Source organism: Desmodus rotundus, chromosome 1 (assembly GCF_022682495.2).
Source record: "Desmodus rotundus isolate HL8 chromosome 1, HLdesRot8A.1, whole genome shotgun sequence".
Lineage (NCBI taxonomy): Eukaryota > Metazoa > Chordata > Mammalia > Chiroptera > Phyllostomidae > Desmodus > Desmodus rotundus.
The window spans coordinates 43,279,148-43,294,737 of record NC_071387.1 but is presented as its reverse complement, the minus strand read 5'-3'; the positions used below and the strand labels follow the sequence as shown (position 1 = coordinate 43,294,737).

The following is a 15,590-nucleotide window of genomic DNA, read 5'->3' as shown; positions in this document are numbered from 1 at the left end:
TAAAAATCCAACCAGGAAATCCTTAGGGATTTCAGTGAGCAAGATAGGAGGAAATGAGGGCCTGAGTCAAGGTTCTGGCTGTGGAAATGCTGAAAAGTGGTCAGATCCGACCTGTCTTCCCAGAGGAAGACCAAGTCCCTTGTCAGTGGCAGGGACCATTTGATATGGCTTGCAGAATCTTTTTGTGACCTTCTCTGTTGGGAGCTTATTTAATTGTGATAGACATTAGTATGCACATCGTTGTCTCCTTCCTTCTCTAAGCATGACTTCAGTAAGCCCTGAGACGTGTGGGTCCTTTAGACCTCCACAGAAGGCCCGGAGATCCACTTGAATGGAAGAACGTCATGGCTGGCTTGGGTGGAATTCCAGCGTCAACATAGCTTTTTCCTCGGTGTCAGTTTTCCACCCGAGACTACTGCTGATTACTCCTTAAGAAAAAAAAATAGTTGGAAAGCTTATTTGCACAAAACAATGAAAAAATCTTGAAACAGCTGTAATTTTTTTAATGATCTGGATGCCAGTTCTCAGAGATTAATGCCAATTGTCCTAATCCTAGACAAAAAGTAGGTCTAAAAATTTCAAACTCAGTAGAATTTAACTAACCACATGGGGTCTTTAAACCTCTGAGATCGTCTTTTCTGGTTTGAAGCAGAACACTTGATTCAAGAGATGGCCTATTTTGGAGGGTAGGGAGGAGGAGCCGAGAACATTGGCACTACAGCCTAACCCACGCCCTCGGTCTTGGAGGCAACTTTCTGAATGCCTGGGATGTGGTCACTGATCTAGCTAACCCCTTGAGTTATAGCAAGGGGAACTGAAAACTGCATCGCAGCGATCTCCGGATTTCTAGTCCAGCATGCCTTTCTAAAACTGCCACCTTCGCGTCACACTCTGGTCAGTCGGGCTAACCTCTTGAAGCTCTTGGGCTAATGAAAGAAGTAAACTCCTTATTAGGCATAGTTGGGCACACCCACACATCACCATGGTTGCATGGCGGGTTTTCTTGTGCCAGGAGCTGTGCGAAGTATTTGACACGACTCAGCTCATTTAGTCTTCAGATTCAGTTGTCTTCCCCATTTGACATTCAGAGGTTAAGGAACTTGTCTGAGGTTAGCCTGCTTTTCAGTGGATGAGCAAGAATTCCCAAACACATGTTCTTTGGACTCCAGAAACCAATTTTAATCAGTAACCATCATGTCTTCCTTTGTCTCATCTTGTCAATTCCGTCTAACTCAGAGCAGCTGGGTAGCTAAAGATTTGGGCTCCGATGAGTCAGGTCCCCCCCCCCTTTTTTTAAATTTGGGAAATTTTCAGGCCTTGAACTTTTATGTGCTCTTAAATTACAAGTCAGACTGTGCCCTTAAGGGAAAAAGGATTTCTATCATCACTGCCAAGGTTGTGCTAAGCATCCTTTTCCTGATTCAGATTTTATTTTTCACTCACCAGACAGTTCCCTTGCCATTTGCAGACTGAGTCTCTTAACCCATGTACAAATGTACTCAGCTGAGTAATTGAGAACCTCCACAAAATTCCTTGCATAGGTGAAAAGAGCTCTAGTGTTATGCGTGTTCTATTTTACTTTTTTTCTCCTTCCCTCACTTTCCATCCAATAAAGCTTCTAGTATTGTAAAATGATCATCTCTGACTAATCTCCAGGCATAGAACGTGATGCGGAGAAAAAAAGATGTGCTCCCCCAACCCACTTCATGAGCCGAGAAGATATTTTAGAGGCAGTACTGTGCTCTACAGGAAGAAACAAGGACATAGCTTTTTTTTAATCAGGGTTCTTATTCCACATCCTGTCCTGTCCTGTGACTTGATCAAGTTACTTAACCTCACTGTGCCTGAGGCTCCCCACACTGGTAAAAAATGATCTTTTTATGGGACAGTTTGGTGGCATTAAAGAAAAAATAAGTAGATTTTATTTTGCACAAACCATGAAAAAAAATCAGATAGTTGTGCTTTCAAAATCATTAAACCAGTGATTTCTCTCCCCATTGGAAATCAAAATACCGGAAAAACCCACCTTTGTGATTCATTCCTTGGCTCAGCAACAATGTCTTCATTGGTCAGTCCTGGGCCAGACCCAGAGGCCCCTGTCTGAAAATGACAGGTTATTTCCCCCTCCCTCTAGAGTCTGAGAACTCCTATGCTACTAGATTTTGCTTTTCCTACTAGATTTCTGCTCTCCCTTACATACTACCAATTATTCTTTCCCTGAAAGAGTAGCTAATTCACTCATTCATTCTGTAAATTCTCCTGGGTGCCTGCTCTGGACAAGGCACAGCGTGGCTGCTGCGGGGACCAGAGAAAGTCCGAGATGTGGCCCCCACCCTCCTCCACTAAACCTTCATGAAATCTAGGTATAATCTTCTGCTCTCTCTAGCCTGTAGCTTGCTTTCATCCTCCCCTCACCTAGATGCTGAGCTGCAAAGTGTTACACTGAACAAGTCTGTGAGGGGTGTACTCAGCAGGGGTTGCACTTTTGAGGGCCCTTTCTCAAGTAGCCAAGGCTCGGTAGGGTTGCTGGGAACAGCGGTCCAGGCCAGCTCTCCCTCCAGTGCTGAGCCCCACTGTGCCAAAGTGGAACTCTGTGGAGGAGGTGGGGGTGCATGGAGAGAATTGCTGACAGCCCCCAGCTGTAGTAAATGCATCACATTTCCATGAACATTGACACAACAGACTCCAGGGTAAGCTGTCCAAAACACACAGCAGGAAAGAAGGAAGCTTGATGGGGGAGAGATGCGGCTTCTGGGTCTTCACACTGAAAATGTGTCAGATTTGATGACAGTGATGAAAATGTGTTTTCTCTCTCCTTCCTCAAGCCTCAGCCCTAGGGCTCTTGTAATTGACTGTGGTGGGTATGAATTATGACTTCAGGGAGAGGGAGGCCCAGTGGAGTGACTTGGCACTCCTGTGCTGTGACATGAAGACCGCCAGGAAGCTGCGAGCGGGGCGCTGCCCGCGCGGAGGGCAGGTGGAAGTCCGGGCTGGGGCTCTCGTTCATCAGGCCCTGCTCCAGATTTTTATGTGCTCTGACCTGCAAGTCTCGTCAAGTACCACCTTGCTGGAAGCCTCAGCAGTGGTTTCTGAGGTGACGGAACGGCACTGAAACTGAGAAAACATTTGGTTTGCTTCGGGCAACTGCATTTAGGTGAGAAATGCCAACCCCTTTGCCGTTGGCTCAGGGATTTTGGACAGTATTTCCTGAGGCTGAAAGGCATGTTTCTCCCCCACCCTGACCAAAGTAGCTGTTTGCTAAATATTTCAAAGGGTGATGATGGTGTTTAAGAGCTGCCCCAATTCCAGTGTTTTGGTTGCAAAGCACCCCTGCCCTCCCTGCCAAGTGTAAGGTTAGAGTTCAGGAAAAAAGGGAATCCAATGGAAACCCAAATCAGAGACCCTCCCCAAAGGTCAACCTTTCAGGTCTTTCTCTGCCACTTAGGAGCCCAACATGGTATGGAGCAGGGATGGGGGGATGTTCTTTGTCCAAGCTTCTTCCCACCTGTGACTTCATACAACTTAGGGATTTGGGGCTCATTTTAGGTTAAAAAATGGAGGCTAGCCACAAAAGTACATAGAATACATGTATTCATTGCCTTCGCCCCTGAAGTTGCACATTCGTCTTTTAGCAACAGGAGGAAGAAAAGACATTGATTTTTAACCCAACCGCATTTGATTCATAGACCTAGAGCTCGCTGACATAACAATTGGTAGCGTCTTGATGTCTCCCGGATTTGAAATCTTGACAATGAAGAGATTTAAAGATGCTGGAAAGATCACAAAAACTGAAGCAGCTGGAGTATTGAGAATGCCTCCCACTGAAAAAAGAATGAAATGGATGAAATGAAAATTTAGAGTATTTGATTCTGAATTTATGTACTCACTCTCCCCACAATTTTCCATTCTGATCAAAATCATAGCAGTAGGGTGCATGGAAATTTTAAAACGAAAGTATTGCCCTTTATGTTTAAGTGGCTAGAAGAACAAGACAGCATGTGCAATGGAGCTGAATTCGTCACTGGGAAAGAGTTTCTCCCTACACGAATCGAAGTTTCGTGATCGTTGCTTGTGAGCTGTGGAACTAAGTGCTGTCTTATATCAAGAAGCAAGCTGCTGACATACTTTTGATATTTCGTGGATCAGCCCATGTCCTCTGCTTGGAGAAGTAATGAGAACGACGGCCCTGTCCTCTGCCGGCATTTGCCTCTTTCTTATATTAACCTCAGCCAAATCGAACCATTTCTCCACTCAGTACAACACAATGCCTGTCCTTGTACCCACTTGCCATGCAACTCGAGGGCATCCAGGTTTTCAACTTCAGGTCTGGGAATACCTTGAATGATTTAAACATGGAATTGCAGGATTGGTTCAAGAGAACCCAAATCCATTAAGTGATTAACACTTCGTTTTAAGGGGAAAATGGTCGTTCTTGCAGATATCTCAACTTCAACAATTTTAAGGGCAGAATGAGATCCAGCTTATATTTACTTGAAATGTTGAATGGATTTTATCAATTTCATTGCCTTGGCTTTCAAATCGCGTAGAGGATGATTATTCAAAAGACGAACACTTATAGAATGAAGTCATGCCTTTGTGTTTTTCACGCAGTGATAATCTTGATCCTACAGTGAAGCTAGAGGGAATTAGTACTGTCCCCATTTAATCCCTGCATTTAGATCGCATTTAATCAAAAGTGTGGATTTAACCCCAGGTGGCATTGAGGCAGAGGAATTAGTTTTAGGTACTTTAGAATTCCATTTCCTTTCAATACTTTTAAGCAATCAAAACTGTTTTCAAATTTCCTCTCATTGCTCAAATTAATTGTCCTGAAGTTTAAAATAGAAGAACCTACAATCCAAGTTAGAAAATGCAAGGTTCTTTGAATGTAACTTTGCCATTCAACAAGTATCTAACGAGCTTTTGTCACCGGTTCTTCCTTTCAGTGCCCCTGCTCCTTGTGCACCAGCAAAGGATCCCCCGCCCCCACCCCACACACAATTTTTCTGAATTCTCTTTTACTCACTGGAAAGCACTTTGGCATGTGTAGGAATAGGGAGCTGTATTTTTTCCAGAGGCCAAATTAAACTTGTCTCAAAGCACAATATCACATTTGAGACAAATATGAAATAATTGTCTTATCTTTAGGGGCTTTTAAGAAAGTTTACGGAGTAACACATCAATGGGAAAACGAACCTAAAGTCTTTGAGATTATCTTTCCTGGAAAGATAAAGGTAAAGCAAAAAAAATCATTGAAAATCAGGGAAAAAACTATTGCTTATGGGTATTATTATTACTAGTGGCCAGGATGGGCAAATCTTAAATTTAAATGTTTAAAAATAACTTTTCTTTAAAAAAATATGACCTAAACATTTTTCTTATCTGTTTAATGCCTTTTGCTGCTTAGATTTGAGTTGGTTTTCAGTCATTTCCTTGCTCTTTCTATTCCTCCCTCCATATCTGCTTTTAAAATCATACTTCTGCCACATGCTCTGATTATGGACTAGTCATTGACCGCGACCCCGGAATACTCCTTTTTAGGCCGGGAGCGTGCAGCCCCGAGCGCTGTGGGATTCCTTGCTGTATTTCACCGGCCGGCGCCCGTGCACTTTATGAAATGGGTGCTGGCACCTGCAGTAGTATTCCGGGTTCTTGGCCTGTGTTGACAGCTGGTGCATCCTTCTGTGTTTATCCACTTTAATTGGAGACTTCGTCTTTTGTTCAGACTGGTAAGGTGGGGGAAATGGTCCCATCTCAAAAGATAAAAATCTGTACAACAGCAGGTTTCAAGCGGCGGGGTCAAACTGAGAAGGGTCCTGTGGTATATTAAAAATACGGTTATACATAGAATAACCGCATCCTGCACCAATACATTTGTTGCTAGTAATGTAATCATCCATTTGCTACCATCTTTCTGTTGAAATACAAAATATTTTATTATACATGGTAGGATTAAACAGTCATCCTTTCTTTTCATTCTCTCCTATTTAAAATTTCCTGTTATTTTTCCAATAACTAGAAAACTTAGACATGCTTATCAAAATGTATTAAAGCATTGTAAAAAATATTGTCCATTCATCTGTACCTATTTATGGCAGACCTACTGCCAAGCTTTGACCTTGGCACTGGGAACACTAGAACCTGGTTTCTTTCCTTAAGGAAGCAGGAGGAGACATGCGATTACAACCCAAGGTGTTAAGTCCTTCAGGAGTCTCCATTTGTATAGCACATTATATTTGGAGCCTCATACCAATAATTTAATTTTACAGATGAGGATATAGAATGCCAAGACTTAATGTGATTTGCCCAAAGTGGCCAGGCTAGTGACTGGTGGTATTCCACCAAGGACTCAAGGAGCATGCTTGCCCATTTCATTATTCCGCCTTGCCTATCAATGGCATAGTCTAGCCCAGCTCAGCCCCTGTGCACGTATAAAGAGCATACTCTAGATATATTCACACATAACTCCAGAAAGAACTACAGTTGACCCTTTGAAATATTTTTATTGAATTTGTTGCAGTGACATTGGTTAATAAAATTATATAGGTTTCCGGTGTACAATTCTATAATACATCATCTGTATACTGTATTGTGTGGTCACCACCAAAGTCAAGTCTCCTTCCATCGCCATTTGTCGCCCCTTTCCCTCTTCTTACGGTTGACCCTTGAATCAACCCCTCCACACACAGCCCTACACAGCTGAAAATCTGCATATAACTTTTGACTTCCCATAAACAACTCCCACTGTCTCACTGTTGGCCAGAAGGCTTACTGATAACATAAACAGTCAATTAACACATATCTTGTATGTTATATGTATTATATACTGTATTTTTAGAATAAAGTATGCTAGAGAAAAGTTATTAAGAAAATCATAAAGAAAACACTTTTAGAGTATTTTACTGTATTTATTGATACTGTAAGTTTACGAGAGCTACATCATCTGTTTACAAGACGAATTGTTTGTCTGTCAGTGCCTACATCAGTATTGTTTTAAATGACACAGAACATTGTAACCGTTACATGTATCACTAACACTAGACATCAAAAATGAGGACTTGTGCTATTTAAACCTATATTGTTTAAGTTCAACCAAACCTTGTTTTTTAGTATCAACTAACATTAAAATTGCTTTGCAAGAGAAGTACAGAGACAGATATGCTTCCTTTGTTCGTGGAGTTGCAGAGGTGGTAATCCAGGTGCCTGAGACCTCAGGGTTAAGTAAGTGTGCCTTCCGACTCCCGGTGCAGTGTTCGACACCTGCTGCTATACTAAGTAGCGTTTATGCCCCTACTCTGTTCTTATGCTTAAATGCTTCATATTTGGGACCTTTCTATCCTAGAAATCATCTTATCGCTTCTCTGCTGTCTAGATGACATTCAAACTGTGTTTTTCATTATGTAATTGAAAGGACAGAGTCTTCATCAAAGCCTCTTACCGTGCTAGTTTATAGTAGCTGGCAGCATAGGCGTGCCATCCGGAGATCTGGCAAGAGGGTCCCTATGTTTTAAAGGGCCTTGTTCAGCCTTCTCTCAGCTGAATTTGTCCCCATCACATGGAATTGGAAACATGCCCACGCTGAACCTGTGTCCCTGTCTAGATATTCCTGGTAGCCAGGAGCCCAGAATTAGTTGACCAGATGTCTGAGACTCTGCTTCCCTGATTTGTGTGTGTCTCTTCTCATCCATCCACTGGAGGGCGAAATACCATCCTCATACACCCACCCCTAGTCCTTGAGGGAATGCCATAGGCATCTGGTGGCCCATGGATGAGCTACAGACAAAAATGAAGATGTGGTCATTCTCGGGCTGTTGCATTAGCTACCCTTGTTGCCTATGAACTATTTCTTTTAAGATGTTTGGGTAGCTGGTTCCTTATGATTCAGGATTCTATTAAAATATCACATCTTTCAAAGAGGCCTTTCTTTGTCACCTTACCTGAAATAGCCTACTCCTCCATAATCACTCTTGACCTCCTTACATTACTTACTTTTTACACCATTTAACACTCTGAAAGTCTATTATATAAATCTTATATATTCACATGCTTACTCTCTAGCTCCTGCTAGAATGCAAACTACTGGAAGGCAGGAAATTGGTGGTTCAGTAGCTTCCGGAGCAGCCTGCCACATAGTAGGTATTCAATGTAATTTTTTTTTGGAGTGAACAGACAGATGAAAGAAAGGGCCTTGAGGGTGGGGAATACATTTTACTGCTTTAATTGTATGTAACCATTTATTTTTCCCGTTTATGCATCATATTACTAGAAGTGGGGGGGGGGAACAGGCAACAAATTGGGAAATTAAAGTTTTAGAAGCATGCAGAGCATTGTGGAATAGTTTAAGGGGAGAAATATGACTTTAATTCTCTGAAAGTAAGTAATACAGTTAGAACAATAATGCTAGGAGTTTCTTCACTAAACAAAATGGAACAAGATTAAATTGATGACACATTTCTAAAATTTTGGTTCTCTTGGAGACAGCCAACGAATTATACAATTTTGTGGCAGTTAAAGCTCTCCACTTCAGCATGTATGGTCTTCTCTTTTACTGTTCGGAACATACATGTGGTATTTATTTTAAAACTTTTTTTGCAGTGACCTTTCAAAGATTATGATTTCTCATTTTCCTGACTAGATGACTTTCTGATCTAAGGGTCTGATGTGTGCAGTCATTAAATAGGATTCAAAGTGTCTATCAAGCAAATCAAGGAAAACTTTTCCATCAAATAGAAAGTAGTGCTCATTTTGTTACAGGATGCTAACTAAAGTAGGCAGCATTCAAACAACTACAGTTTTTGTTTCCTTTAAAAAGAGCGATGTCAAACAGAGGGATTCAAGTCACAGTGCCAGTACTTACTAACTCACTAATTACCAGTTTCTAGATGGAGCAGGTTTCTCAGCACTACTGTCATCTAAATGCATACTTTTCGTAGGTTCTCTGATTCTTGCACTGATTAATTTTGATTTCTTGACCAGAATTTTAGAAAACTATTAGGCTATGTGGGCTTCACCTTTAGGGCTTGGGGGAACCTTGTTGGCACTAAATTGTCTTCACCGTCCTTTTTCTCTCCTATAGCAAAAAGTACATGGCTGTTATTCAGTTAACTCATACTTCTTTTTTTTAAATTATTTTATTTTAAGGAGAGGTGAAGGGAGGGAGGAAGGGAGAGAAACATCAACTGGTTGCCTTCCGCCTTCTGCAAACTGCCCGACAGGGGAAGAGCTTAGAGCCTGCAACCCAGGCATGTGCCCTGACTGGGAATCAAACCAGTGAACTTTCGGTTTGCCACGCCAGCCAGGGCTGTTTTTTATTTTTATTTTTTCAATCAGGGCCACTCTATTTTGTTCTCAGAAAAGAAAATAGAGGGAGAAATCTCTTTATGCTTTTTCCCCCATTTTCTCAAATCTAATAAAAAAAATATGAAACATGGAATCTCATATTTTACTTCCTGGCAACAGCTTCATTCAAATCACAAAAGGAGTAATATAATGTACTACTCTCCTTTCCAAATATTAATCTTGCTTCTTCACAGAGTTATTTAAGATCATTTATCAACTGGAGCACCTGCCTCACTTCTCTATGGCATTTCGCACACACTTTCTACTCCTGGTCAACTCAGAGAAGAGACCACATAGATAAAACTTCAAGGCTAGAAGAAAGAGACGAGACAGCATGTTTAGTCTGTTTTCTCTCATTTTACAGATAAAAGAAGCCTACAAAGACTTTACAAGGTCACACAGGTGTCTGGTAGCAACTGTAAGGTTATAAACCAAGTTCCCCGAATTCCAACCACTTTTTGTATATCCATCTCTTCTCAATAATTGTGATGTTAGAACACAATGTAAAACCATCTATGACACATTTTTATATCGTATTTTTCTCATTACTGCTTTTCTAAAAGTGTGTTATAATACAGACATTTTGTCACATTTGAAATCATTGGATTACATGATGGGATTTAACCAATGGATATATTAAATTAAAAGAAATTTTAAATTCTATAGGTGACATATTTACATAATTCAGAAGTAACAACATATTAAAGGGTATGTAGTAAAAGGTTTCCCTCCTATTCCAGTCACCTAATTATTCCCTCAGAAAGCAAGCACCAGTGTTTTTAGGGTTTATTGCGTATAATCACTTCAGAGAGATACAAACATTGTAGTATCCCATATAGACTGTTTGTGCCTTCCTTTGTTGTGTTTTTAACTGACCACATCATGGACACTACTCTCTGCCTGCGCAGAAAGGCCATTCCATTGTCTTCTATGATTGCAATGTGCTGCATTGTACTGATAGGCTGTTACTTAGGTAATCCCCATCAATATATATTCAGGTTGCTTACAACTTTTAGTTCTTGCTACCAGTGCTTCTGTAAATAACATTGCCTATTTACATGTGTAAATAAATATGTAGGATACATTTCTTTTGGCAGAATTACTTCTTTTAGACTTCTGTACATATAATTCAGTTATTCTCTATAGTGTTGTAGAGATTTACATTCCCATCACTTTTACTGTAGAATGACGATTTTCTAACCCCTTCTCTATAACTGTGTTATCAATATTTAGATTATTCATATTTGAAAAGTATTATCTTAGTGTAGTATTGCTTTGATTTTGTCTTTACATGCATGAGGTCAGGCATATTTTTCTGTGTTCAAGAAACTTGGTTTACCTTGTCAGCCTGTGTTCCAATTGAATTTTTTCCGTATTGATTTTAGGAACTCTTTATATATTAGGAAAATAACCTTTTGTCCAAGGTAGAAACTGTAAACATTTCCCTGGTTTTTCCTTTACTTTGCTTTTGAAGTTTTTTTGCCATGCCAAATTTATTTTTTATGTAGTTGATTATGTATTAGTTTTTCTTAATCACTTTTTGGGGGGAAGGGTTCTATTATACTTAGACAAGTATTTTTCGCTCTTATTTTTTAAAATCTCCCATATTTTTCATGGTACATTCATGGTTTTATTGGTTTACTTTTACATTTAAATATGATTCATTTGGAATTGATTTTGATGTAAGATGTGAGAATAGTTTCAGTTTTATTTTTTCCTCTTCAGTTGGTTCCTGTTCTGCCATCATTTATGAAGTACTTCGCTTTTCCCCACTGACTTAGGATGGCACCCTTATCGTATGTTATGTCCTTACACATTTGGGGGTCGGTTTTTTTACTTTTCCATTCCATGTCGTGATATATCTGTAGATAGTCGCTCCCAGAGTATATTCTAATCATTAGCTTTGATATAATTTAATATCTAAAAGGTTGACCCCTCCTCACTGTGGGACACATTTTTAAAGGGGTACCATAATGTTTTTTAAATGTCAGCTTTGCTGAGGTGTAATCGACATATAAAGTTGTAAGATATTTTAAGTGCACACCATGGTGATTTGATACATACATACACATACACACATCGTGTGTAAAAATTCCCCCAGCTACTTAATGAGCATATTCGTCACCTCCCATATTTATTGTGTGTGTGTGTGTATGTGTGAGAACATATTTGTTTTACTCTCAGCAAATTTCAATTATATAAGACAGTATCACCAACGGTCGTCGCTGTGTTATACATTAGAGCCTCAGAACTCGCCCGTACCTGTACGTTTGTGCCCTCTCTCCCGCTCTCCCTTATTCCCTACCCCTCAGTTTCCACATGTGATGCCATGCAGTATTTGTCTTTCTCATGATATTTACATAATAACTTGTATATTCATGTGATCATGTTCTCCCTATTGCTGGCAAATTGCCTTCCCCATGTACATGGTATCAGAAAGCTGGTAAATTCCGAAATAATGATGTATAAGTTCCGCTAAGATTGTGGGGGTAGCCTTCCCATAATTACCAGTTCACGTGTTTTCCTTGACAAGTGAAATCTGATGAACGGGAACGTCTTCAGCAAAGATTCTGGAGAGGCAAATGCCTGATGTCCACTTGGACCGTGTAGGGAGGAGGGAGAGCTCTGTGAGTGAAGGCAGGAATGGCCCTCAACCAACTAGCACATGTCTGTGGAAGTTAATGGAGGATAGACTGGAGATTTCAAAGCTCGCCTGGTTTTCATATTCCAGGTTACCTACGGTTTTGTAATATAGAGAAAATCGCATTTTTAGAAGTTAAACCAGTGAGGGAAAGTACACAGTTTTTTTATTCTCCTGCACTGACCGTAGTTTTGTAAAACTGAATTTCCAAGTGCCTTTTCTTTGCATTGGGCTTCTTGGCAAGAAATGAAATCTGTAGATTGCATTACTTCCGAGCTTTTTCTTAAAGTGCTCAAGGACAGACATATGGGTAGTAGTTTAAAAATATAAATATGGTCTTTCCAGTCATAGAAACCTTCCGCTCCAAGAGGTGCTTTTCCCGCTTTCCAAAAATTGTAGGGCTATATATACATACTCATAAAACACGGAGGCAAAATACATGGTATCCGACTCTAAAAATACCCCCACTGTACTTTTCTTGAGTGCTGTCGGCCTGTGATCAGACAGAGCGACTTACAGTCCAAGCTAGATGCCAAGTTGCTGTACCACCTTCCAGCCACCGAGCCCTGTAAATAAGCATTTCTGTTTGGTAAAATTACAGAAGAGATGCTGTTTGGTAAGATATTTGGTTCTATTTTAGTATGCCTAGTTCATCTAGGAAATGGCTGCCTCTTGGTTTTCACACGTACTTGGACCGTTTGTCTGTCTGTGTGTGTGGTGTGTCTAGGGTATGGTGCATTGTGAAGCGTAATTGTAGAAACTTATCCGCTCCCACTTCAGTATCGACTCGCCCTGACCTCCAACAGGCTCTTTAGTGAGTCCACACTGGGGGAGATTTGACACTTTCTGGTTTATGGACACACATGTGCTGGCAGTTCTGGAGCTGACAGAGGCTCTGTTAGGAAAGGCCTGCTGCCAGTCTAGGGTTAGTTTGCAAAGCGTTCTGTCGAAACGGATCTGCAGCCTTCTTTACCGAGCACTCGAATATGAAGCGGTTCAGTCTTACTGGGATACGTCTTACGGACAGTAATCGAAGGATGGCAGGCGTAATTGGCATAGTCCAGGTTTTCATACGTGGTCTAACTAATGCAGTAGTAGGGCCTGCGCCGGACGCCAGTCACGATGGTAATTTCGTTCTTATGAAGCGGAGAGTTGTGGGACACATGCTAAATATTCCTTGGTAAAATGTTAAGTCCTTCAAAGGCAAATACTATTCTTACTCATCTTTATATTTACAGTGTCTGGTACAGAAATGGCAATTATTGCTTTTTTTTGAATGAATGAGTGAGTGAAACTCAACCATGTAAAGATTGAAATCACGAGAGTAAAATGTTTCCTGGAAATAGAAATGTGCTTGCTTGCCCATGCTTGCTGTTCCACTCTGATTGAGAAGGAAATGGGCTTTTCCCCTATATCCTTAGAAACACAGTCACTTAAAAATTACTGTCTTCATTAAAAATAAGTTTATACTCCTTTGTAATGCCACATCAGTTTCTGTGGAATTCCTAGAAAGTAGTTTCTTCAGTTAAAGAAAAAACAATATTTCTGTTAGCTTTCGGGACAACTGTTGTCCAGTAGTTTGAAGAAAAACACGTGATACCTTTCACCCAGTGTGTGGGGGTGTACATGCGCATGCATGTACACGTGTGTGCATGTGTGTATATGTGCGTGTGTGTACACGTGTGTGTGTTGTGCAGAATGATTTGGGGCCAGAGAGTCACTGGGTCTAGGTTAATTAAGACAGGATCAGAAAAACTTCTGTTTTCCAGAATACTATTTTTCATTGATTGGCTTTTTTTCTGTACTAATTTTGCTTAAATTACCTATCAAAGCAGGCACATATATGATGCCTAGCTGTGATCCTAATCATAAATAGATTTCTGTTTATTTAGGAAGCCATGTGATTCAGTTTGCTTTGTTAGGAATGCACTGTTTAAACTCATCTTGTTTGCCAGTATTCCTGTTGAATACATTTCTCAATATGAGAATCATAGAAATTTATTAGTTTGGCTTTTGGCCTTTGCTATCTTATTTACAGTTAGGCATTTTCAGTTTGTTAGCCGGATTCTTAGTATCCCTTCTCCTCCAGTAATTTTCAATCAATTACGCAAGAGAGGTTGTGAAATCTTTACTGAATGGGTGGGCATGGATTCACAGTGTGGATACACTGCGAAGCCCGTCTCCCCATCCTCCCAATTTGTCATTCCTTTGTGACGAGGTAGGGATAAATGGTGGAACAGAACATTTTAGACTATTGTGACTAAATTAGCGATGACCAGAAGAAATCAAAAGAAAGTTTAGGAACAATTTACAGAATGCCACCAGGCTGACACTACCCTTGAGACGCTCTATTCAAAATGGAACCTGTTTATATTTATGGTGACACAATGATTACCTACTTTTAAAAACACCCCCATTCATACTCTACCATTGAGGTTACAGTCCTGTGTGAAACTCAAAGTTCAAGGTTCTTTGTTCAAGTAAAAGTTGCAGCTAAATATTAAGACGTTCTCAAATATAGTGTGTTTGAATTGAATTTTAGAGCCAGCAAGGAGCCTCTGGCTCAGGAAATTGAGTGACTTTTCCAACTTTGTGCCAGAGACAGGTCTAGGGCTTTAGTTTTCTGATTCCCCAGGTTGGTACTTTTCCCACCACATTATGTTGTAGAAGGCCAGTTTTTGAAAACTTGTGATCCTAGAGCATTTGATCCCAGGATGACTTTTAAATTTGATGTTTAATCTCAGAGCATGTAAAATTTTTGAAGTGTAAAATTTTTGATGGTCCCCAGTGTGAGGCAGGGACCGTCAACTCTGGCCTCTGGGCTGGATCCAGCCCACCACCTGTTTTTGTGTGTAAAGTTTGATTGGGAACACAGTCACTCCCATCCATTTGTACATCGCCTGTGGCGCTACGGTGTCAGAATAAGTAGTTGCAACGGAGATCATATGATCTCAAAGCCTAAAATATTTATTATTGGAGCTTTATAGAAAAAGTTGGCTGACCTTTAGTGTAAAGTAAGAATGAAAAAATTACCTTAAAAATCCACACTATCAATCTGCAATAAATTGTGAATGGTGCGTGCTTTCTGAAAGGACTAAAAGGTTAGCATATTATTGAGAGAGATGAATGATCTGTCAAAAGACCAAAAAAAAAAAAAAAAAAGCCTACCCACTTACAATAGAATAGAACTAGATTTTTAGAGAGCCTCAGAGATTCTAGTGGTCAGATGAAGCCTGTGACTTAAACAGCATTGACTCAAGATGGGAAATGCTTCAGACTGTCACTCACGTTGCACTAGCCCTGATGGAGCTCGAACACTCACCAGATGTCCTTGTCCTTGGCAGGTGGAGTGGATCCAACAGCAAGTGGTGAAAAAACGGTCCAAGAGGGATTATGACTTCAGTCGTGCCCAGTCTACTTACTTCAATGACCCCAAGTGGCCGAGCATGTGGTATATGGTAAGCTCGCCTGGCCTGGGCCTGGGCCATCCAATTTCATATTGTTCAGGAACATCTGCTGAAAGACAGAGAAACAGTGCCCCCGGACTTTTTCCTGTTTCAGGGAGTCACTGTTTGAGATGGTTGATGGCTTCCGATGTTTTCTGGATCCT

At 40.6% G+C, this 15,590-nt stretch overlaps 1 protein-coding gene across 5 annotated transcripts in view; it reads left to right on the top strand.

Moving 5' to 3' along the window:
• Positions 1-15,590, top strand: part of PCSK5 (proprotein convertase subtilisin/kexin type 5) — a 421,805-nt gene that overhangs the window by 69,778 nt on the left and 336,437 nt on the right. For all 5 annotated transcript variants that reach the window (XM_053923627.2, XM_045191544.2, XM_045191524.2 and 2 more), the window contains exon 3: positions 15,325-15,438. In XM_053923627.2, coding sequence (XP_053779602.1) covers positions 15,325-15,438 — 114 coding nt within the window. The remainder of the gene's footprint in view (positions 1-15,324; positions 15,439-15,590) is intronic.